This window comes from Crocuta crocuta, unplaced genomic scaffold (genome assembly GCF_008692635.1).
Source record: "Crocuta crocuta isolate KB4526 unplaced genomic scaffold, BGI_CrCroc_1.0 scaffold38, whole genome shotgun sequence".
NCBI lineage: Eukaryota > Metazoa > Chordata > Mammalia > Carnivora > Hyaenidae > Crocuta > Crocuta crocuta.
In genome coordinates, this window is record NW_027532605.1 from 4074353 (window position 1) to 4099116 (window position 24764).

General features: G+C 36.8%; 2 protein-coding genes across 4 annotated transcripts in view; one reads left to right on the forward strand and one right to left on the reverse strand.

The window, feature by feature from the left end:
• Nucleotides 1-10423, reverse strand: part of PMS1 (PMS1 homolog 1, mismatch repair system component) — a 94555-nt gene extending 84132 nt beyond the window's left edge. Inside the window, exons 1-3 of the mRNA XM_077780205.1 lie at nucleotides 10329-10423; nucleotides 9224-9339; nucleotides 4060-4211 (exon numbers count right to left, since the gene is read on the reverse strand). Of these exons, the coding sequence (XP_077636331.1) occupies nucleotides 4060-4191 (132 nt within the window). The 5' untranslated portion in view covers nucleotides 4192-4211; nucleotides 9224-9339; nucleotides 10329-10423. The remainder of the gene's footprint in view (nucleotides 1-4059; nucleotides 4212-9223; nucleotides 9340-10328) is intronic.
• Nucleotides 10326-23604, forward strand: ORMDL1 (ORMDL sphingolipid biosynthesis regulator 1). 3 transcript variants are annotated; one of them, XM_077780204.1, is made up of 4 exons: nucleotides 10326-10345; nucleotides 13018-13198; nucleotides 18559-18710; nucleotides 22036-23604. In XM_077780204.1, exons 2-4 carry the CDS (start codon nucleotides 13025-13027, stop codon nucleotides 22169-22171), a joined length of 462 nt encoding a protein of 153 aa, XP_077636330.1. In that variant the 5' UTR covers nucleotides 10326-10345; nucleotides 13018-13024; the 3' UTR covers nucleotides 22172-23604. The 3 variants fall into 3 exon arrangements, with proteins under 3 accessions (XP_077636330.1, XP_077636328.1, XP_077636329.1); XM_077780202.1 differs by lacking the exon at nucleotides 10326-10345 and adding an exon at nucleotides 10555-10656; XM_077780203.1 differs by lacking the exon at nucleotides 10326-10345 and adding an exon at nucleotides 10684-10874.
• Nucleotides 23605-24764: the final 1160 nt, after the last annotated feature.

Sequence of the window (24764 nt, forward strand, 5' to 3'; positions counted from 1 at the left end):
CAGCAAATACACTGGTCTGGGTTTTTAATCAATTCCATCAGCCTAATTGTTTGATTTGAACATTTAGTCCATTTACATTCAAAGTAATATTGATACGTATTTACTGCCATTTTGTTACTTGTTTTGTAGTTCTTCTCTAATCCTTTCTTCTCCTGTTCTCTTTCAAGGTTTGCTGGCTTTCTTTAAAATTATATACTTGTATTCTTTTCTCTTTATTTTTTGCATACTTATTACTGGTTTTATATCTGTGGTTACCATTTAGTCTGTATATAACATCTTTTGCATACAGCAGTCTATATTAAGTTGACTGATAGTCGCTTAAGTCTGAACCCTTTCTTTTCTCTCCACAATGTGTTAGGTATACGATGTCATATTTTACATCCTTTTGTGAATCTGCTGATTGATTTTTAAGTTTTTTAATGTTTATTTCTGAGAGACAGACAGAGACAGAATGTGAGCAGGGGAGGGGTCGAGAGACAGGGAGACAGAGAATCTGAAGCAGGCTCCAGGCTATGAGATGTCAGCATAAAGCCCCAAATGAGAGGGCTCGAACTCACAAGCTATGAGATCATGACCTGAGCTGAAGTCGGCCACCTAACCAGCGGAGTCATCCAGGTACCCCACTCTTGACGGGTTTTTAAAGATATACTTATTTTTACCGCATTAGTGCTTCCCAGCTTTTTTTTTTTTTTTTACTGCTACTTATGCTCTTCCCTTTCCACTCAAAGACTCCCCTTTAACATTTCTTATAGGGCTGGTTTAGTGGTTACGAATTCCTCTAACTTTTGTTTGTTTGGGAAAACTCTTTCATTCTATTCTGAATATTGCCTTGATGGATAAAGTACTCTTGGCTGCAGGTTTTTTCCTTCCAGCACTTTGACTGTATCATGCCACTCCCTTCTGGCCTGCCAAGTTTCTGCTGAAAAACCTGCTGATAACCTTATGGGATTTCCTTTGTATGTAACTATCTTTTCTTCTCTTACTGCTTTTAAATTCTCTTTTTATCACTACTTTTTGCCATTTTAATTACTATATGTCTTTATGTATGCCTCCTTGGGTTGATTCTTTTGGGAGATCTCTGAGCCTTCTGCACCTGGACCTCTGTTTCCTTCCCCAGATTAGGGACATTTTCAGTTATTATTTCTTCAAATATGTTTTCTTCCCCCTTTTCTCTTCTTCTTTTGGGATACCTATAGTACAAATTTTATGCTTGATGGAGTCACTGAGCTCTCTAAGTCTATTCTCATTCTGAATATTTTTTTCTCTCACCGTTCAGCTTGATTACTTTCCAAGACTCTATGCTCCAGATGCTAACTTGTTCCTCTGCATCCTCTAGCCTACTATTATTCCATCTATTGTTTCTTAAATTTCATTTACTGTGTTCTTCATCTCTGGTTCTTTTTTTATCTCTTTGTTAAGGATCTCACTGATGTCCTCCACTCTTTTCTCAAGTCTAGTGTCTTTATGATCATTACTTTAAATTCTCTATCAGGTATATTACTTGTATCTGTTTCACCTAAGTTTCTTGCTGTGGTTTGGCCCTGCAATGGCCTTTTGAAATCAATGGCCTTTTGAAGAAAAGGTCCTGTAGTGTTCTAGAGTGCAGTGTCCCCTATTCATCAGAACCTGTCACTTCAGGGGTGTCTCCTATGTGTTTCATGGGCCCTGCTATTGTATCCTGGCCACTTTTTCCTTTGCTGCAGGGCCTTGAAGACTCTCTTTGCCTGTTGTGGGTAGTATTTGGACCTACCAGTATTTGGCGTGGGTTTTAACAAGACGAGTGCTGGTCTATTTGCAAAATGAGACCTGCCACCACTGCTGGACTGGGGGCCCACAAAGCGCATAGGTTGGGAGATACAGTGTTGGGAAGGTCTGTGCTGGTCTTCTGGGAAAGGGGACTCAAAATGTCACAACTGAGGCATAAGTGTGAAGTGTGGATCTCTTAAAGTGCAGTGTTCGGACAGGGGCCATGGTGTAAGCAAATTAGGTAGTGTCAGTGCCATGTTGGTTCTCATAGGTGGCTATGTGTTTATACTGGGGGGTATGGGAGAGAAATGGTGTTTGTCCATTCCTTTGTTCCTGGAGGAGTCCCTCAGTGATCCCTGCTGTCTGGGACACACTCTGGAATAAGTAAACTACTCTCCCTCCCATTTTCAAACTGTTGTTTCTATGCTATAACTCCAAGGACTGTTGGTTGTGCTCTCTTTAAGGGCAGGGACTCCATTTCTTATTGTTATCCAGGCTCTCCCAGAATGTGGCTTTTTAAAATTCCAAGCTTTAAAGTGCCGGAGGGCTAGCTTTGTCAGTAGAGCATGAGACTCTTAAAATTCCAGGCTTTAAATCCTGCTGACTTTAAGAATTCATGGAATTCAGCCCCTATGGCTTTCAAAGCCACGTATTATGGGGATTCATCTTCCTCATGCAGGCTGCCTAGTGCAATATAATCTATTTCTCTTCTTTCTCCATGCCTTCAGCTTTCTCTCCTCCATGGAGCACTCCCCACTGCATCTCTGCCCTTCCTACCCTCTTCAATGTAGCCTCTTCTCTACCTTTAGTTGTGGAGTTTCTAGTGCCAGGCTCTGAGTCTATTCCAGGCTATTTACACCAATGTGAGTGTTATCTACTTGTATCTGTGTGATTAGGTGAGCTTAGGGTCCTCTTACTCCGCCATGTTCCTAGACTCCTCTTAATAGTCTGATATTGACTAGCAGTCTCACCAATGACACAAAAAGTCAACACATATTTTGTATGTTATATATATAGTATACTATATTCTTACAATAAAGTAAATTTAGAAAATGGCATTAAGAAAATCATAAGGAAAAGAAAATACATTTATGGTACTGTATTATATCTATCAGATAAAAAATCCACATCAAAGTGGACTCATGCAGTTTAAGCCTGTGTTGTTCAAGGGCCAACTGTATATTGTTTGAAACAAATACAGGTTTGAAATGGTTTAGAACAGTAGTTCTTAACATCAACTAGAAACTTGTTACAAACGCAATTCTAGGGCCTAGTAATTAAAGTATTCTGATGCACCAACCACTAGCATAGAGCAAAGATCTTGAATTGGTTTTAGAAACAGAAAGACCTAAACTGCAATTTGATTTACTTCTTACTAATTATAGGACTTTGCAAAAGTTCTCAGAACCTTAATTATTTATAAAACAGGTATAGTAGTAGATAATTCACAAAGTTTTTATAAGGAGCAATTACAACTACATATATATGTATTTTCTATATTAGCTATAAACATAAATATATATGTGAAATCTATATATATACATAAAGAACACGCATAAATATGTAAGCTATAACACCTATAAACACCCTATAAACACGTGTGTGTGTATATATATGTGATAAAGGTAGGTCTCTTTCCTACAAAGACTTTTATCAGTCTTATTTCTTATGCTGTCATACTAACTGTAAATATCTGATAATTAGAAGAGTATAAAAAAGTGTATTCCTACATTCACTCAAACAATTTATTCACCATTTATGTACCAGGCACTGGCCAGGTATGAAGGACACAAAAATGAAAAAACATACACCTTACCTCTATGAGCTAATAGTTTATAATAAGGGAGGTAGAGATGCAAACTAATTGTAATAGATCATAGGAAGTATTATAAGTCACATTAACTCAAATGATTTAATATATAGCAGTTAAAAATTTTTAATGTGAAAACTATGACACAAGGGAAATAATTCTGAAATTAGGTTTGTGGAAAAGATAAAATGCAAATGAGCATAAAACAAATAAATATGAATAACCAAGAATAATCAGTAGGAAATACGGACAAATTAGATTCATGTTTTTGGTGATGGAGTCCTAAAGAATAACTTTTCTTTTAAATTTTCCTTTAGTATTACTGTGATCTTGACTTAAATTAAAATTTGTCTTTAAGAATTTACTCTTAACAAGATAAAAGATGCACTGTCCTATGAATAATTAACTAATACATAGAAAGAGAAAGGTAATGGCTCTAAGGAGAACTTATCTGCCCAGACCTTTTTTGCTTTAAAGATATTTGGCTTCTCAGGGACACTCACCAGTTTAACATCTATGCTTGTAGCACCTGCATCCAAGGAGTTTTCAATGAGCTCTTTTACAACACTGACCACTGAAGTGATTATCTGAGAACTTGAAAGAAGGCGCACTGTTGCTGCAGGCAACTGTTTCATTCTAGCTTTTTGTAGAGTAGCTAAAGATAAAATGTAAGTTGTAAAAATAAAAATTATTAAACATTCCTAACAGATCTCATAGTAACAACAAATTAATAGCAGCTCACATTTACTGAGCTTCCCAGTATGCCAGATTCTATTTTAAACACACACAGTATTAAATCATTTATTTCTTACAATATTCTTTAAAATAGATGGAATTCTCACCTCCATCTTATAAGACTGAGGCACAGAGAAGTTAGTTGGTACATCACACTATGGTAATAATTAAACAACAATAAGAAAAATTGTGCTATAATTCGTGTAATATACGATCTACCAGGCTAGGAATGACCAGGTGGATCCTTGGGATGTGGATGTCAGTCAGTCACGAGCCTTAATGACAGTCTCAAACATCATTAGTCATCTATACATTTTGATGAGTTACAATGTCTTTTTCAGTCATTGAACTCTACTGCAATTCGGGTATCTAGGTCCTAGCATTACTGTTAACCTAAACTACTCAGATCTCAGACATAACAGATAGCTATCTTCTATACTACTATGCCTAAAAATTCATTTGAATCACGGGGCTTCCCAAGATAAAGCTCAAATCTCTATGCTGGCCTTCAAGGTCCTTTATATGTAGTCCCAACTGTATATCCAAAATCTCTTTGCCACTAATTGTTTTAGCTAAAAAAGCCTTTGTCTAGGGGCACCTGCATGGCTCAGTCAGTTGAGTGTCTGACTTGATTTCGGCTCAGGTCACGATACCAGAGTTGTGAGACTGACCCCCTTATCAAGCTTGGCACAGAGCATGGAACCTGCTTGAGATTCTCTCTCCCCCACTGTGCCCCTGTCACCTGCTCACTCTCTAAAAAAAATTTAAAATAAATTTTATAAACCCTTTGTCTAATAAAACCTTTTCAAACAAATAAAAAAAAAAAACCTCATATGGAAATCCCATATGTAAAACATGCAGGGAGTAAGGTTTGCCTTAATGCTTAATTTTGGAAGAGATTTCAGGAAAAGAAAAAACACTAGCCTGACAGAGTGCAATTTTCCTATAGATTCAAGACCAAAAAATGGGAAGAGGGGAACCCTAGGTACTTCTTTAATTTACCATGACTCACATGCTCACATGATTTGACCCTACGGAATCTAAATCCAAACAAAACAGCAATGTCAACAAATAAAATAAAAAGATATCCATTTAGGATTCTTTCTCAGGCAAATTAAGATGTAAACAGCAAAGTCATGTAAAGAATAGGTAAACAAGAAATGGAGAGTAGCCACTATAACAATTACATAGGAATTTAAGAGATGCATTTCTGGGAAGAGGCCAACATATTGAGTTCTAAGCAATATAACTATATTATGCTTTTGTACAAGGCAAATCTGATTAGTACACTAGAAAAACATACCAGATTGGAGTCTAAAAAAAAACAGGTTTGGAAGTTCATCTTTATTACATGTAAACTGAAACAAATCACTTACATCCCTCTGTAAAAACAATTCAGTACCCGTGTAAATGGAGATAGTGTCCCACTGGTTTGTTGTGAGGCTCAAATAAACAAGCTATATGAAATTTTCTGTAAATGACAAGGCTATAGAAAATGTACAGTACTGTGATGTGGAATTATCATGGAATGGAACGCTGGAAATTTTTAATACTAATAATCAACTTCTAATTAAGCTGTATATTTGAGCTAGTTTTGGAGTACACAGTTTTAGGGAGAGCAGCTGTAAACCACCACCTCTCAATGGTTTTTTTGTTGCTCTCAAGGGCTGGGAGGGTATTCTAGACAGGAAAAGTGTGGATGGTTACGCCACTCCATTCTCATACCATTCACACAAGTTAGTGCTATCACAAGCAAAAGCCACCCTCTACACTCTACCCAAGGTTCTGACTGGACATAGGTCTGAGGGTATAGAGCTGCACTATCCAACATGGTAGCCACGAGACAAATGTGCCTACTGAGCACCTGAAATGTGGCTACTCCAAATTGAGATGTTCTAATACAATCTAGGTTTCAAGCTCAATATGAAAAAATACATGATATAAACTTTTATTAAGTTCTTACATGGACTACAGGATAAAATGATATTCTGAATATTGGCTTACCTCATTATTAAAATTAACTCCTTCTTAAAATTTATTTTAATATGACTATGAGAACACCTAAAATTATACACGGCATACATTATAGTTCTATTGAACAGTGTCATATAGAATAGTGGTTAACAGAGCAGGCTCTGAAATCACACTACTTTCATTATATCCTAGCTCCTATGCTAATAAAATTAAAATCTAGAACTCAATCACCTAATCTATAAAAATGGAGATAATAATATCATGTGGTTTTGGTGAGAAGTAAATAAGATAATGAATACAACTTATTACAGTGTTTTAAGATTTACACATTTTAAAGATCCCAGGATACTCTGACTACGTTGAGTTTCACCAAACACCTGAATGAATACTATCCCTACCCTCACCTTCTAATCCTTACTTCCACAGGGGTTAACCCATGGCCTAGAATCAGGTCAGGCTTGGGTTCAAGAGGTCTTCTACTTTAGTTTGAGAATCCCAAGGATCTAAGAAAAACAAATCAAACTTTGGGGTATAAACTTAGCATCACTTCACCTTTTACTCTCTCTGGGCAATCTCTTTATTAATCTCAGCATCTTTGCCTCGGTCTCTACAATTTCTCTTACAAAATCTATTTCTTCCCCAAGTCCCTAATTTCATCCCAATCTTCCAGTTTACTGAGGTCAAGGCAGACTACAGTATGAACTCTTCTATTTTCACACACATTATACCTCCTCCACCCCACTGTGTCCTCTGGTTTCTTAAAATGTTTACACCTTTGCCCATTCTCTTCTCTAACTCCCAGGTCAATGTCTCCATGTCTCCTCCTCCTACGAACTTTCACCTACTTTCTTTATCCAGTCCTCCCACCAGCATCTTGACTATCAAAGCAAAAGCAAAAAATTCTTCCCTCAACGCTATTACCCCAATGATTATCTTGTTTATGATACCAACATCTAAATCTATAACTACAACAGAGATCTCTCTTATCTTCCCACATTAAAATAGGCTTTTCTTTTTTTTTTTTTTTTTTTTAAGTTTATTTGAGGGGGTGAGAGAGAACATGAGCTAACAGGGAAGGGCCNGAGAGAGAGAGAGAGAGAGAGAATCCTAAACAGGCACCTCGCTGTCAGCGCAGTGCCTAATGTGGAGCTCAGACTCACAAACAGTGAGATCATGATAAAAATCATGATCTGAAGCAAAATAAAAAGTCTAATGCTTAGCTGACTGATACACCCAGATGCCCCTAAAACAGGCTTTTCTAACGATCAGTGTCAAAGCTATCTCAAGATGAATAGTTGTGAAACAAAATTTATCATCCTGCCCCTTCCCATGCCCTCCATTTCACTTTGCTATTTCTCTTAGTAGCACACTGTTCATAGTGACTGAAGTCAAAAACCTCAATCCTCCTTTGCCAGCAATCCCATTATGTACAACTCTACTTCCTAGTGCAATCCTCCTATCATTCTAGACTCCATTCCAAAGCCATTTGTATCATGGTCCCTTCTGATCACTCAACCAGGAATGATCCTTTCCTCCCCCTATATTTTTAAAGAACTTGGCTTGCATCACTCATGGGATGTTTATCTAACCTGTCTTGACCTGCACAACTTCTGAATTCAGGTAATCATATCTTATGTATTTCTGGATGCAACACAGAACAATCATAGTACTTCACTCATGACAAGCACTTGAAGAATACCAATCAAGGGCCACAAAGAATAATTTTATCAGCACGCCAATGTAAACATTAAGAAAAGTGTCCTCCTTCCTAATAAGTCACACTCTATTTTAACTGGCTTCCTTACCATCCTCTACCTCACCTATATCTCCTAATCAGACTTTTTTTCTGGACTAAAGGACTTTATTTCCAAGAACCTTCTAAATATCATCATTTAGAAACATGTCCCAAATTGATCTCAGATTGTTCTCTACTTTCCCATATTTGATAATAAAAATAGCTACCGTAAGCAACTTTATATAGAGGTGTGTGTGTGTGTGTGTGTGTGTGTGTATATACATATAATTCCCATTAGTCCTCACAAAACCCCTATTATTCCTCTATCACAAGTGAAATTTGAAAGTTTTAGAAGATCAAGATCAAGATCACAAGATTCATGATCACAAAACTAGTCCATGATGAACAAACACCTGCATTTTGACTCCAAAGGCCATGCTCATCCAGTCTCACACAGCCAAATTAAAAATCCTGAAATTATCCTAAAAATTCTACTCATTTTCTATATTCTGCCACTCAGTCCTATCTATCCTACCACGTAAATATTTCTCATACTAGTCCTCTCTACACCTGTGACCTCTATTTAGCCCTTAAACATTTCTTTCCTGATTTACTGCAATAACCACCTAATTGATATCCTGCCTCAAATCTCAACCAATGATAGTGTTCTTTGTATATTTAAATTTCATCATGTTGCTACCCTACTTAAAACTTCATAAAGAGTTCCAATTGCTAACCAGGTAAAGTCCAAAATCCTTAACTGGATCTCTCTGTAATCTTATCCCACTATTCTCCAAATGCACAGTAAACTTGTCATACTGCACAACCTGTCTCTCTTAATGTGGTGGCCCTCACTCGTTCCTTAGCTCACAAGGTTCCCTTTCTATATGAGTAACTTCTAGTCATCCTTCCAGATTTAGTTCAAGTATCACCTCCTCAAGGAAGACTTACTTAACTACTCCAACATCAACCCTTTCCCACTTAACAGACTATGCATTTCTTTGTACTCCCACAGCAACTTTTCTTTATTTCTAACCCAAAACCCATCACAGGCTATTCTAACCATTGTTTTCCTGTCTCTTCCTCCTGGCTTAGAGTTTTCTGAGGACAGAGATTTTACATGAAGCTCATATCCCTAGCAAACCTGTTGTACATAGCCAGCATTTCACCATATATGTACCAAATGACACATTCTGAAAAGTGAGAGTTGCTATCAGGCTTACATCACAGCATAGAATGTGTGAGAATATCAGGAATCAGTCTTCCATATTTTCTGGGAAGGAAATCAAATACTCCTGAAAGTCCTGTCTGGGAAAGTCAGTTAAGGACAACAAGGTACCTAAAAAAGAAACAGAGAACTTACAGATTTTAGAGAAACACAGTGAAATAATTTACTTTAAAAACATGATAAATGTGGGGCACCTGGGGGCTCAATGAGTTTGTCCTCCAACTCTTGATTTCAGCTCAGGTCATCATTTCACTGGATTGAGATCTAGCCAGCCTGGGGCTTTACACTGAGCATGGAGCCTGCTTGGCATTTTCCTCTCTCTGCTCCTCCCTCCCCCCAACTAGAGCTCTCTCAAAATAAACAAACATTTTAAAAATCAGAAAGAAAAAAAAAGTGGCAAAAGAACCATAATAAATATAACCCAATAGTTTCATAGAACCCATAGAAATGCAAGATACATAGCTATAACCAACCTTCTCTTACACCTACTTTGAAATATTGAAAGTTACTTCAGCAATACAAATCAAAAATTTTGTGAACTGACAAGGTAATGAAATTCAGTGTTAGCGATGATTTCAAATAATCTGACTTTTCCCTTCTGTTCTCAGATAAATGTTCGGAATTCACATTTCCTCAGCATGTAACACAGGTGCCTGTCTTCAACGTGTGGCTAAATCCAGAACGTAAAAACCACGGTTAAATGAGATTTTGCTTGCATCAGCTGTAGGACTCCACAACACACAACCTAAACCAAACTCACGAGTTACAGCTGTCCGGGGTTAAAATGTCTGCCTGGGAAACAACTTTAAATCCTGCACTCAGAAAGATCTGGGGAACGGGCTGCAACAAAGGCCCAAACACGGTTTAGTCAGGAACGGCCACAGCAGACATTAGCGAGCCAAGACCTGCTCAAAGACCGCCCTCCACGCGTGCGCGCCCAGGAGCCTGGCTGCGGCCGCTTCCCGCCCCTCGGTTATTGAGGGGAGGAGGGCACGCGGCGGCCAGTGGCGCTTGCACGCCGACCGGGACAAGTCGGGGAAAAGGGACTCTCGAGACTACGAGAAGATAAGAATGAATGCCCGTTAGGCACACAACACTACCTTCTTGCTCGCGGGAGGTACGCAATTACCGTCCACTGTCGGAGCAGCCAGCGTCCCGCAGAGCTCACAGGCCCAGCCTCGCGGATCTCGGACTCGCCCCCAGCGAGCGCGGCGGGGCGGGCCCTAGGCGCGCAGCACTTAGTCCCGCCCTTCCCGGGGAACGTGGGATTGGCGCTGTCCCTAGCCAATCCCCTGACGGGCGCGTTCGGCTCCGAAAGCTTCCGTAAGCTGCGCAGCCCGGGAGCTGACCATTGGCATTCCGCCTGAAGAGACGCCGTCGCCGCGGAGCTGGTTCTGCTGCCAGCTGGCCGCCGGGAGTGGGGCGGCGGTGAGTGGGCATGAACGTCTGTAGGGGATGTCCTGCTATCTGCGGCGGTAGGGAGCTGCAGGCCGGCCAGGGAGGCTTGAGGGGAGAGAGTGAACTGCGGTTGCGTCCGAGGATCCCAGTCTGGCCGAGCGGGGCTAGTGGCCACGAGGCTTACCGCACATCCTTGTCGTCTTGAGGTGGTAGTGGCGGGAGGTGCAGCTCCGAGAAGGAAGGGACGGGTGAGGAGACCCCGCAGGGGTAGCAGCAGCGGGTTTTGCTGAGCTTTGGCTGGCCTAGCACTCCAGCATTCGGGAAAGGCTGCCGGTGGTTGTCTGGCTCTAGAAGGAGTCCCCAAGGGGGTCCTTGCGGGTCGCCGCCCTCAGGGCACACACGTAGGTAGACAATGTCGGAAGTCTTTGTTTGCCCGGCCCGAAGTGGCGCGGCCGACTTCTTGGAAAGGTTTTGTGTACCGGGGTAGGGTCTGTACCACACCAGCTTTGCCTTCAAGCCTGGGTATAAATTTTTAGCCGCTTTCGAGCTGTATTTATTTTTTTCTCCATCCTGTAGAAAATGGGGAAAGCATCTTGAGTCGTGGCATCTTCTAAGTATAACCTATAGCTTATGAAAATAATGTACGATGCAAAGTGCATGTTTAGATTAGAAGAAATATTTACACACGTAAATTTGAGACTTTTGCTTCTTTTAGTGTAACCATTACCATAAGCCTTGATGCGTGTTCCATAGATTTTTGGAGAGAGAATGAGACATTTTACTCTGGAAACACTTGTTGGATCCGGTTATGGGAAATTCCTCTCAGTGTCAACTGATTTAGAAATTGACTTATTTCTAAATCAGAGCTATTCCAAATATACTCTCACCATGGCCCCCTTTCAGTCTCACTGGTTGGTTTTTACTAGGATGATAGGTATTCTTCAAGACAGTTATACTTTATTCAAGGGATTCTTAGAACCAAGGAAATGTCAGCATTAAACTAACTGGGAACTAGTAACCCATTCTTCCTTTGGTGTTCAACTTGAATGCAATAAAGGAAAAAACTTAGAAAGGAAAAAACCTCCAAAATTTAAGGAGAGTTGACAAATTAGAGGAGGAAACACTCATTGTTTTAACCTTATTGTTCCCTGAGATTGAGAAGCAAACTTTATCCCTTGACCATATAAATTTTCCACCACATTGTGTTCCTCCCAGGGTCAGTATTTAAAAAGAAGTTACTTGAACGTGACCACTCTTTTTGGAAACGTTACAGGAAGTGTAAGAGACTGGCTGCATCCACTTTGCCTTTTTTTTTTTTTGGTCTTTAATTCAAGTATAATTTTTTTTAAATTTTTTTTAATGTTTTATTTATTTCTAGGAGAGAGAGAGAGAGACAGCGTGAGCAGGGGAGGGTCAGAGAGAGAGGGAGTCACAGGCTGAAACAGGCTCCAGGCTCTGAGCTGGCAGTCAGCACAGAGCCCAACGTGGGGCTGGAACCCACGAACCGCGAGATCATGACCTAAGTGAAAGTCGGACGCTTAACCGACTAAGCCACCCAGGCGCCCCTAATTCAAGTATAATTAACATACAGTGTTATATTTAGTTTCAGGTGTACAATATAATGATTTAACAATTCTGTACATTTCTCAGTGATCATCAAGATAAGTGTACTCTTAATCCTTTTTTTTTCATTTCACCTGTCTCCCCACTACCAGTTTGTTCTCTGTATTTAAGTGTCTGTTTTTTTTTGTCTTCTTTTTCTTTGTGTATTTGTTTTGTTTCTTAAATTCCACATATAAGTGAAACCGGTATTTGCCTTTCTCTGACTTATTTCACTTAGCATTATATCCTCTAGGTTCTTCCATGTTGTTGCAAGATTTCATTCTTTTTTATGGCTTAGTAATATTCTATTTTACATATACCACATTTTCTTTATTCAGTTGCTTCCATATCTTGGCTATTGTAAATAATGCTGCAGCTTTGCTCTTTTAATATTGGTCTTTTCTGTTGGTACGTTTAACTCCTGAGCTTTCACATTGGTCTTAATAAGAAAATGTAGGTTTTCTTTCAGTTGAGTTTTCTTGTCCGTTATTTCGTTTAGTATAACCAGCATGGTAGAAGACAAGCTTTAGGAAAAGGGTTTTAACTGCTTATTTTATCAATAAGAACCATAAAAATAAGTTGTCCATCTTATCATGAAGTCAAATGTTAAGAATTATTTACTGCTTTTATTAGGATCTACGAATAGCATATTTTGGTGGGCGTATTTGTTCTATTTCAGAACAACCGGAGAAAAATGATCCTAGTAACATACTTATTTTGTCATGTGAGAAAAAAAAGTATTTAAGTTTATAGTTCGTCGTGTTGATTCATTTCATTGCTTTCCTACAGAGCAAACATGAATGTTGGAGTTGCCCACAGTGAGGTGAATCCAAATACCCGTGTAATGAACAGCCGGGGTATGTGGCTAACCTACGCGTTGGGAGTTGGCTTGCTTCATATTGTTCTACTTAGTATTCCATTCTTCAGTGTTCCTGTTGCTTGGACCTTGACAAATGTTATACATAATCTGGTAAGAATTTCACCTTTATACTAAGCGCTTAAAATCCTAAGCTTTAGTGCTTATCTGTGGCTGAAGGAGGAAGAAATGGGTTGTTGCTGTCTAATGGGTACAGTTTCAGTTTTGCAAGATGAAAAGAGTTCTAGAGGTGGATGGTGGTGATAGTTGCATAATAATGGGAATGTACTTAATGCCACTGAACTGTACACTTAAAATACTGTTAAAATGATACATCTTATGTTATGTGTATTTAAACAATTTGTAAAAGAGCTTAAAGCCTTATGTTATGAAAGAAAAACACATGACATAGTTTAACAGTTTTATTGAGCTATAATTCATAACGTATATAACAAAATTCACTGACTTAAAAGTGTACAGTACACTAATTTTTAGTATGTGTGATAATTTTGAAGATATCCATATATAATGAAGGATAGGGTTATCTATTAATACTTTATTTTTAAACATTGGGTACTCTCTCTAAGATTTTTATTTTGGTTTCATAGGATCTAGAAAAAAACGCCATTTTAGCAAAAAATACAAAATACTAATTCAGGCTGCTATAGTATTAAACAGAATGTTTTAGAAGAAATGACGGTTTTTGATTAACTGGAGTCTAATAAACATCTTTGTTTTCAATCCTTGTTAAACTTTTCTAAATTATATAAGTATACTCTCCTGCTTCAGTATAGAAATTTTGAGCTTAATTATACTTGATTGAGCATCTTATAGTGCCTTAGCTTTTTCATGTTGACTGTAGATCTTCTGTATTATAGGATAGCCCTACAAAGTATCAGCGATTCAGGGCGCCTGGGTGGCTCAGTCGATTAGGCATCCGACTTCGGCTCAGGTCACAATCTCACAGCTTGTGAGTTCGAGCCCCGCGTTGGGCTCTGTGCTGACAGCTTGGAGCCTGGAGCCTGCTTCAGATTCTGTGTCTTCTCTCTCTCTGTACCTCCCTCACTCACACTATCTCTCGCTCAAAAAAATAAATAAACACTAAAAAAAAACACCGCAAAGTATCAGAGATTCAATTGACTCTATTGACCATATTATGCAGCCCTGAAAATTGTCTGTTTAAAAAAAAAAAAAACACAACCGGGGCACCCTGGGTGTCTCAATCAGTTAAGCGTCCGACTTCAGCTCAGGTCATGATCTCACAGTTCATGGGTTCGAGCCCCGCGTCGGGCTCTGTGCTGATTGCCAGCTCAGAGCTTGGAACCTGTTTCAGATTCTGTGTCTCCCTCTCTCTCTGACCCTCCCCTGCTCGCTCGCTCGCTCTCTCTGAAAAATAAATAAAATGTTAAAAAAAATTTAAAAAAAACAACTGATAGTGACTTTTCTTATCTTTAACAGCCTATGAAAGGGGAGCAATACAATTAATTGAAACTTTTAATTGAATCCAGATGAACTATGTATTTATTTCCTGTCTTCTGAAGAGTATTTGAATTTGACTGGAGGAGGACAAGGATAATATGGTAAAAATAAGTGAATGTCCATTTAGTCCACTTTATGCAATGGACTTTGATAGGGCAAAATGCTATTTTTAAATACCAACTTCTCTGAAATATTTGACAAGAATTATATCCCTTTTATTAGAATTCCTTTCCTTTGGCTTTCATGGGATCACTTTTTCCTAGATATATTTCTGATTTTTCCTTTTCCTTTCTGTTTCTTCTTGTACAGTCTTATGTTTTCCTCTCCTATTGCTGTCTCCAAGGTTCTTGTATTCATCTCTTTTTATTCTATGTATTGTGTCTAGGTTCATCTATCCATATTTCAGTTTCTACCTGTAGAACAAACAACTATAAATTGAACTACCTGATCTGTCTCTTACCCCTTACAACCCGTTCCTCTGGCTTTGTTCCTAATCTAATCTAAATGCACTACTATGTGCCCAGTAAGTCAAGCCAGACAGCTTCAAAAGTAAAATGATTAGTATATTGTATTATCCAAACTGAGACTGTTTTGAGAGTAAAAAGGATCTCTCGTAATAACCACTCCATGAAAATAGGTATAAATCAGGACCGTCCATGCCAACTAGGATATATGGTCACTCTAGTTTTAGGTTAACTGCTTTTCCTCTGTCTTCCATATCCATATAGTCAAAGCCCTGTCTGTTCTGCTGCTTTACTTTCTCTCATCTTGATGCCCACAGATATTGCTGATTTATACCCTTATTTGTTTCTCAGGTGGGGTACTCCAGTAGATTAAATAGTCTCCTTGATGTTCTTCTACTCTACCCTCCTCCATTCCAAGCTGGCACAGAGTTATTTTTAAAATGCATATATGATCAAGTCATGCTCTAAGTCCTTTTATGATTTCCCATTACATTCATTGTAAAGCAACAAGTTTCTTATGTGGCATATGAGATAATAGTACAGAGGCAAGAAAAGAACTCAGTCTATCTCAGCCCATCTCCAAACATGAGTTTTGCTCTAACAGTAATGAAAATGATGTTGCTTTCACCTTTTTGCTTTGGCTTAGGCTCTTTTTCCACTATTTTAATACCCCTTTTCCATCCTCCGCTGCCAGGCTGATTCCTAGTCCAGGAAAACTATTCAAATACCACCTTCTCCAGAAAGCTACAAAACTCCCATGCTGCGTTCTTTTATCATGTGTTTATCATAGTTTTATTAGACATTTATCTTTTTATTTTCCATGTCTCTAAGGATATATGTAAATGTTTGCTGAATTAGTCTGTATTGTCACATAATTATTCCTTCTCTGATGGCACATATATTAAATGTACTTTAGAAGTCACCCCTCGCTCTTATGTTTTCAAGTGGCTAACTGATATTGAGGCACAATATATTGCCACATGGTAATTGACAATACGTAGGGAAGCAAACTTCTGGCTTATTAATTCATCACACTAAAGACCTAAGTTCCATCCAACGATGTAGCAATTACATGACTCCAAATTTAAGTTTCCTTTGAAGATAGCCTACTTTAAACCAATTAAAACTGTGAAATGTATTCCGAATGCTTTTAAATGGGAAAGTAAACCTAGGTATTACCCCCAATAAGAAAAAAAACACTGTCTTTGCTTTTCTAAACCATACAGTAGAAACCTACAATGATTTGTTTTTATTCATTTTTACAATGCTGTAGTTCACTTTCAGAGGTATTAATTTCACAAAATTCTTAGCCTAGCTTTTAAAATGAATGAGAATTTTCTGCATTTTGAGCAAGTAAATATTTTGTAAGGGCTAACCATGAGCTACATATTTCTTTTTCCAATTCTTTTGATTTGGGTATATATTAGCTATCACTAAATTTTGTAGAAATTCTCCTATTAAAAATAATGGGATAGAAGATAAATGGTCAGGTAAGATTTTATAATGTCTCACTGAAAAGGATATCTGAGATATTCTGTTTGAATATTATATTCTAGAACACTGGTAATGCATGTAGTTTGAAGGAAATAATAGAGGATTTTTTTTTTTTTTTTTTTGATAATTCTAATACATGCATGGGCTAGAGTAGAGATTCTTTTTTGGATCACATACTCAGAATTTAAAAACAAATGATTTCTGTTCTATTGTCTCCTGTAAAGCCCATGTGAATATGGTTTCTTTGTGCTTACAGAATAAACATCCTTTAGTTTACTGTCATCTTGGCTTAATGTCTAATAGTTGCTGTATACCAGCCCTTGTTCCTGAGGTATTCAGGCTAATGGAAAAACAAACATGTAAACAATTCAAACAACATATTGTGCTATAAATAAAATATTTTCAATAAAATTCTATACAAGTACATAGGCTACTACTAATGAGGAGGGCATCACTAAGGATGGTCATTTGAACTGAACCTTCACATATGAGGTAGCTGACAAGGTAGCATCACAGCTTTTGCCTCAGCAACAAAGAACCTTTCCCTCTTCTGCATTTGCTGAATATTCTGTACCTCTGATAGCAATTTCTGCCCTACATTCTAATTGCTTATTCATATCTTTTTTTTCCCCTTACTATCTCTTAGAAGAGTGAGTTTTTTCCCAGGCTGTGGACATGTCTTACTCAGTTTCATAAATGCATCCATATCCTGTGTCCTATATGTATAAGCCACTTACTGAATATTTGTTGAGTTAATCCATTTGAACATGAGTCTGTTTCTATATAGTTTAGGTGTCATTGCAGCTAAACAACTTTTGAATTGTCTAATGGAATAACTAAAAAGTAGGCTAACCTTGAAAACGAGGGCTCTCTTAACCTAGTTAATAATATAAAATTACAAATCACAAGTTTTTCTTTTTTCCCATATATTTATTAAAAGTGAAGTAGAAAAAATGATACCTCATTATGACTACTAGTGGGGAATACGGTTTCATAATAATATTTAGGCAGGAATATTCTGTTACTGGTGGGTCAGTGATCCTGCAATGTAGTACTATCAGTGATCTGAATGGATATCATAATCTCAAGGAAATCAAATCTAGTATATATTGGTTTTTTCCTAATCACAAAATTAGATGTTCAAAAATATTGCTGAACAGAATGGCTTTTAGTAAGGCTTTTTACTTTAAACAAAGAAACAAAAACCACAACTACAGAAGAAACACTATTAGGGCACAGTGGTAATTTTATTTTATTTTATTATTTTTTAAAAGAATTTTTTAATGTATGTTTATTTTTGAGAGACAGAGTGTGAGCAGAGGAAGGGCAGAGAGAGAAGGAGACACAGAATCTGAAGCAGGCCCCGGGCTCTGAGCTGTCAGCACAGAGCCCGATGCGGGGCTTGAACTCACAAACCGCGAGATCATGACCTGAGCTGAAGTCAGATGCTTAACCGACTGAGCCACCCAGGCGCCCCCACAGTGGTAATTTTAAAAGCATATTGAGTTGAACATTATACTTATTACATAACCATCTTTGTCTCTTTAGAAGAGAACTATTGAGACAAACACAGTCCTAATATTAAATATTTTCAAACCCATTTTCCCCTGATACAGAAAGTTTTATTATTATTTAACAAGTTGCATGTTTTTTTTCATTTTATAAGTATCATATTTACCAATGTAACATTAAACATTCCTATACATCAAGGATAAGATAATCATATTTCTTAATAGGAAAGGAATTAGAAAATCTAAATAATGATGTAAAGCTATCCTGATGTTTTTTGTGTGCATTTCAATTTAATAGGAGATGAAAATAGGTTACTTTTTTGGTTGACCTTTTACTGGTTTTCTCCAAATAATTTTCATATACCCCTGAAAGTTTTATTTTACTATGAAGAAACTGATTTTTCACAAATAATATGAAAGCTTAAAACCTGAGCTATTAATCTGAATCACCCATACTGCTAAGCAGTCTGGAACTATCTAAATGCTTACTGATAAATACTAATATTTGATATTGCTTTTATTTCAGGGGATGTATGTATTTTTGCATGCAGTAAAAGGAACACCTTTTGAAACTCCTGACCAGGGTAAAGCACGGCTCCTTACTCATTGGGAACAACTGGACTATGGAGTACAGTTTACATCTTCACGGAAGTTTTTCACAATTTCTCCAATAATTCTGTAAGTGGTAGAAATTTTTAGGAATGAAGAAGATTGGATAAGAGGAAGCTGTCCTTTTATTACGTTGAATTTCAATTACAAATAATATTTGTTGAAACCTATACCAATAAATAGCTAACTCAGAGTATAAAATACAGGCAAAATCTTTAACAAGCTGGTAATAAAGTGTTTTTACTTCATTCCGTAATATATGGAGATAATGTAATGTACTTATTAGTATGTTTAGAGCTTCTAGGATGCACAGATCAAATATATTGTAGTTCAAATCCTTAAGTTGCTTATAAGAAAGCTAATTCATAATTTTATTCTATATTCCACTATTTTAACCAAGGATTTGGGTGATTTCACATGAATTTCATTGACTATCTGCCTCTCCTTGTTTGGATGTTCAAGCTCCCTGGGAGAGATTGCTGTATAATTTATAGATAAGAGAGGGTTAGCTTTCATCGTAGGACAGATTTGGATTGAGTCCCTATGTTTATCACGCCGCCTGCTTGGTTTGCTCATGAATGAAATTCTAGCCAATACTACATAACTCATTTGGATGCCGTAAGAAATAAATGAGATAATACCTATCTCTAAAGCGTTTAACCTTAAATTTCCTCCTATTACCTGATAGGTATATAGGTATTACCTCCACAAATGGTTCCTACCTCATTTTTCCTTTGTGTGAATATTATACCTCCACCCAACTACCACCTGGTCAAGCTCTTCCAAGCAGCATTTTTCTTAATGCTTCGTGCATAGTCCCATTTCTATGCCTTTGTTCAAATCATTTCTCTTATCTGAAATACCTTCTCCGTTCTTAATTTATCTTACTCTTCTTTCAATATTTAAATTACAACTTCTCAGTGCAGTCTTCTCCTTAGCACTCAGCCTTAAATAATAATTCTTGCTTTGAAATCCTTTAGTAGTTGTTACACATCCCTTATTTATGCCACTTAGCATTGTTTGTTATTATAAATGTTTTATTTTTGTAAAGAATTTATAAATGCATAGATTGCTCTGAATTCCACACTCAGTATAGTTGCATGCATAATGGATGTTTCACATCTTTTAATCAAACACTATATACCACATAGTTCTATATAATGACATATCCATGATTTAGGATCCGTGCAGTCTGCAGTAAATGGGAAAACTCCGTGGAGGCTAAATTAGGATTCCTTAAACTGAGACTTAGGGAAGGTAGATTTTAGATAGATTATCAGGAAAAGGAAGGCAATTTTAAATGAAAGTAAATTGATCATAAAGTGGGAGGAGATTTCTTTTTTCCTTATGTTGTTAGGACTTTGAGGAAATTTTTAAAATTTTGTTTAGGCCCCATATAAAATTAATGTCAAAAGATAATGATTTGTATGATCTAATAAAGATAAACACAGTAACAGGAATAATAGTTTTTTAAACAGCCCTAAATTTGGACTTTAGCTCTACTGCTTTCTAGCTTTGTGACTTTTGGCCATTTCTTTAAAAGCCTTATTTTCTCATCTTTAAAATGTTGAGGATTGCATTATAATTAATGTAAAAGGCTGACATGTATAGTGAATTTTCAATAAGGGCTGTCACAAAGTGGTCAACTAAGATGTACCTGTGTACAACATCCGTATTTCTAAAAATATATTTTTGACCCACAGGTATGATTTCAAATATTTTGTGATTAAATTCCTTATATAACTGAAGAAACAACATTAAAGCCATCTATATAGCATTGATAATTTTCAGAGTGCTTTCACATTTTCTTATTTGGTCATCATTTGTTAGGTAGGTGGGACATGCAGTGTTACCCCATATTTTTAGATAAACAGACTCAAATGCATTATCTTGTTCCAGATTTTGCAGCTAGTCAGAGTCAAGAGCCCAGGTGAAACCCTAAACTTCTAGTTTCTAGTGCAGGTCTCTTTCCAGTATACCCTTTGGCAAATAAATGCCATTACATGATCCCCAGTTCAGTTTAGTTTCCCTTAGAGGGCTGTCTAGGTTTTTGCAAGAACCAAGTAATTTTCATATAATTTACACATACAGTTTTTATTAAAAGGGACAGTATGATACATACAGTATATGCTACAGTATGATGAGGAGAAGGCGTTCCAAAAAAATTTATTATTTCTATCATATCAGGTTATAGGTTAAACCCATAATGATTATGGGAAATCAAATGAGCTTACTAAATGCAAGTGATATCCTATTTTGTTCAGGGAAGGAAGTTATAAACACAGTCTTCAAGCATATGAAAGCTGAAGGAAAGGATTTAAACTAAAGATTAAAGAATATGGATTATTCTCAAGAGGAATTTTCTGATTATAGTTTGTGAAATAGGTGGAAGATTATAGAATTTCTCAATTTAGATGACTCTGAAAATGTGTATACAGTCATATTTGAAAATAGCTGTTCTTTTCTAACCATATTACACAAGATATTTATCTCTTCTTACTAGAAATTAATGACTGTACTTAGAGGAAAGGCTATTAGAATATTTTCCTATATACTCTAAAAGTACTAATTGGACAAACACTCAAATGCAGACTAACTTCATAGCTGTGATCAAGCAAAGTACGATATCCTGTCTATATTTGGATACACTCAGTGTCCAGATGATATGTCTGTACTCTGTTGTACCCTTGGGTAAAACTAGACATTCTGACTTGATGATTTATGGTCCTAAAGGTAGCATAGGCTTGTTAAGACAAATTTCTGACATTGGATGTCTGAATTTGTACTATGTTCAGGTACAGCAAAACAGCTGGAATGTTACAACAGTGTCTTCCAGTTTTCCAGTTAAACTGGTTACCAACCTATTTGGATACAATAAACATCAAAAAGGCAACCAAGTTATTTGTTTTCTTTCAAAGATACTGAATTGTACTCATGTACTAACACCCCATTTTCCACAACTTTAACAGCAGTTTTTAACCTTTTGGTGGGTCACAAACCCTTTAAGAATATGATAGATGCTTTGGATCTGGATTCTCTCTTTAGAAACATATCCATAAATACAAAACTATACCTGAAATTTCAGAGTAAATGAGCCCTAGTTTGAAAGACTTCTTCTTTAAAAGATGCTAAGTAGCAAATAGCAAACCTTATTTCAAAGGCATTTCACATAATTTCAGTAATGCAAAATTTGCATATATTTCTCCCTTAAATAAAATTTTAAATCCCAAATGAATTTAGACCCCAAACTGGTGCCTCCTGTTTTAGTGCTCAAAAGTGATTCTGCTTTTAGGTATCTGTGTTCCAGTGGCCTTTTTTTTTTTTTTAAGTTTTTAAATAAATTCTAAGTAATTTCATTTTTAGGTGTTATATATTTTAACTTTTATTTCTACAGATACTTTCTGGCAAGTTTCTATACGAAGTATGATCCAACTCACTTCATCCTAAACACAGCTTCTCTCCTGAGTGTACTAATTCCCAAAATGCCACAGCTACATGGTGTTCGGATCTTTGGAATTAATAAGTATTGAAATGTTTTGAAATGGAACAGAAAATTTTACAGCTACTGAGTTTTCTGTAAGGAAGGAGTGGTTAGTAAACTGCACTGTTTCCATGATAATGTGAAATGAGAAGTATTTACATTGAAGGGCCAGGTGCTGGTTCTTCACATGCTGTTTTGAAGTGCAGATATTAATTAGAAGATGCCTCTGTTTAATGCATCTGGTATCTTTCTGAAGAGAGGTGTTACAGGCAGTCTGGGCAGGCCCAGATTTTAAGTTAAGTGGCTGTACAGTGGAGGAATAGTAGATAAATTCAAGGAAATAAGAGATTGATAAGAAAACAAAATCAGCTTAGCTTATAATGAATGGACATTATGTTAGGAGAAGAAAATTTCCAATCATTCAGTCATAGTCAGTTTAAGCAGACTTACATGTAAACCAGAATCATCTCTTTGCAGGTTTATTATAGATCTTTTTTTTTTTTTTTTTTTTACCATACATGGTCCTCTTATGTTGTAGAAGAGGATAGTTCCCTCATGTTTTATACAATCCAATCCCTACCTTATGATTGTACTTTTTTGCTTTTGCTGGCTCAACATTGTGTTGATAGATTGAGGTCATTTTTAAATTTATTAAGTTAATGAGTTCATGAAGGTCCACCTTCATGACTGGTGACAGAAGACAGCTAGGCACTTTACAAACAGCCTCTGAGTCAGCCTTCTAATTTTGGAACAGAATGGGTTTTGTTGCCTTTCCAGATACAAGGCTGCTAAACCAATTAAGAAAATAATTTAACGTATATGGTAATTTAGAGGTCTCTGCTTATTTGATCAATCTAATTGTTAAAGTCTGCTGTTATTTAGAAAAGGAAACACAAAATGGACAACTATATAGCTAACCTGTGGTCTGGCAGAAACTGTTTTTCTAGCAGTAGTTCCAAAGTAAATAATGAAGTCATCTTTAGCAGACCTACAGAAAAAGAAAACGTTGTCTTTTCTTAGTCCCCTTGTTCTCACTCCCCATGTTTTGCCCATTTATGTTTTGCCTTTCAGTATATGGGTCTTAGCATATATAATGTAAAATGGTAACTCTTTCCAAAGCAACAACCATATTGAATTCTTGTGACTTAGAGAAGCTTCCTATAGTTGACATTAATTAATTGCAAGAAATAACTGTATACTACTTTGAGAAGTAAACATATCAAAAACAAAGTTCTGATATTTGATGAGACTGAAAAAAATCCAGTAACATTTGTAAACAAAAGCTGAGTGAAGAGTTATAGACCTTCTGAAAAATCAATTTGTTTCAATAAACTGACTTTTGGGGGTAATGATCATTGTTTCATATTTCAAAAGTATTGAGTTTAGAAACCCATTGTATGATACGCCTTTGTATGTTTGTCTTTTACCCATGTATTTTTAAACCAGTAATCTATACTTGAATAAAACTTTTCTTTGGTGTAAGATTATTGTAATAATCTCTAAATTGTCAGGAACATCACATTTATATTTTTCAATTGTGTTTAAGCAACTGAATTTTATTAAGGTAGTTTAAAAATCTTGCTTTGTGTTTATTTTAATTTTTTTCATGTTTATTTTTGAGGGTAGAGAGAGAGGGAGACACAGAAACTGAAGCAGGCTCCAGGCTCTGAGCTGTCAGCACAGAGCCCAACACAGGGCTCAAACTTGTGAACCGTGAGATCATGACCTGAGCCGAAGTTGTACATTTAACCTACTAAACCTTCTCTCTTCATTTTAAAGTTTACCTCAAAAGCTTACTTTTTGCACAGACTTCAGAGATAGAAATCTTCTGTTGATATGGGCATTCTGCTTCCTTCCCTCTGCACTCTTCACCCTACAGTGTTTTAAAAATGCTTATTCAGTAGATGTCTGTGGGTCCACTCTGTTGTAGGTATTGTTTTAGGCATTGTGGATACAGTTTGAAAGCAGTGTAGTAATGATAGATAGGTAATTATAATATTAAAAGCTCTGGGGCAGGAATGAGGGTATAGGCAGTGCAGTAAGGATATGTAGGTAATGGTAATATTAAAAGCTCTGGGGCAGGAATGGGGGTGTGTTTTTAAGGAAAAGACAGCCACTAGGACTAGCAAGGAGTAATAAGGAGGATGAGAATGCTAACAAATGAGGTCAGAGAAGTAGGTGTGGGTTAGATCATATAGGGATCTACTGACCAAGGTTATAAGCAAATTTCCTTCTGAGCTTGACAAAGCCATTGGATGGTTTTATATTGGAGATTAAAGGGACCTGATTTTATTTTAAAGATTACTGGCTAATGTTGAGAATAAAGTGTAAAGGAACAGGAACCAGGAAGTATAGTTGGCAAAGTACTGCAAGCAAGTGGTAGCTCAGACGAGGGGAATGGCAGGTGAAGGGGTGAGTAGTGTCAAATTTGCAATATGCTTTTTTGCTCTTAACACTAGGTAAATGGTTGTGTTAAGTATGGAAACCTCCCAATTTCAAAAGTTTGAACATTAAAAATCAAAATCTATAATGACTTATTATTTGGAAAAAAACTAACTGCTAATGCAGTTAGGAATTAGTAATTGCTCCTAATTTCAAGTCAAGAAACAGTGGCAGTTTCTAAATATGCATGAGCCCAGAAG

What these genes read in the sequence shown, in the direction of transcription:
- ORMDL1 (XM_077780204.1), top strand. Translation starts at nt 13,025, where the DNA reads ATGAATGTTGGAGTTGCCCACAGTGAGGTGAATCCAAATACCCGTGTA. An exon ending in CAAATGTTATACATAATCTG is followed by an intron (nt 13,199 to 18,558) that starts GTAAGAATTTCA and finishes CTTTTATTTCAG; the next exon opens with GGGATGTATGTATTTTTGCA. An exon ending in ACAATTTCTCCAATAATTCT is followed by an intron (nt 18,711 to 22,035) that starts GTAAGTGGTAGA and finishes TTATTTCTACAG; the next exon opens with ATACTTTCTGGCAAGTTTCT.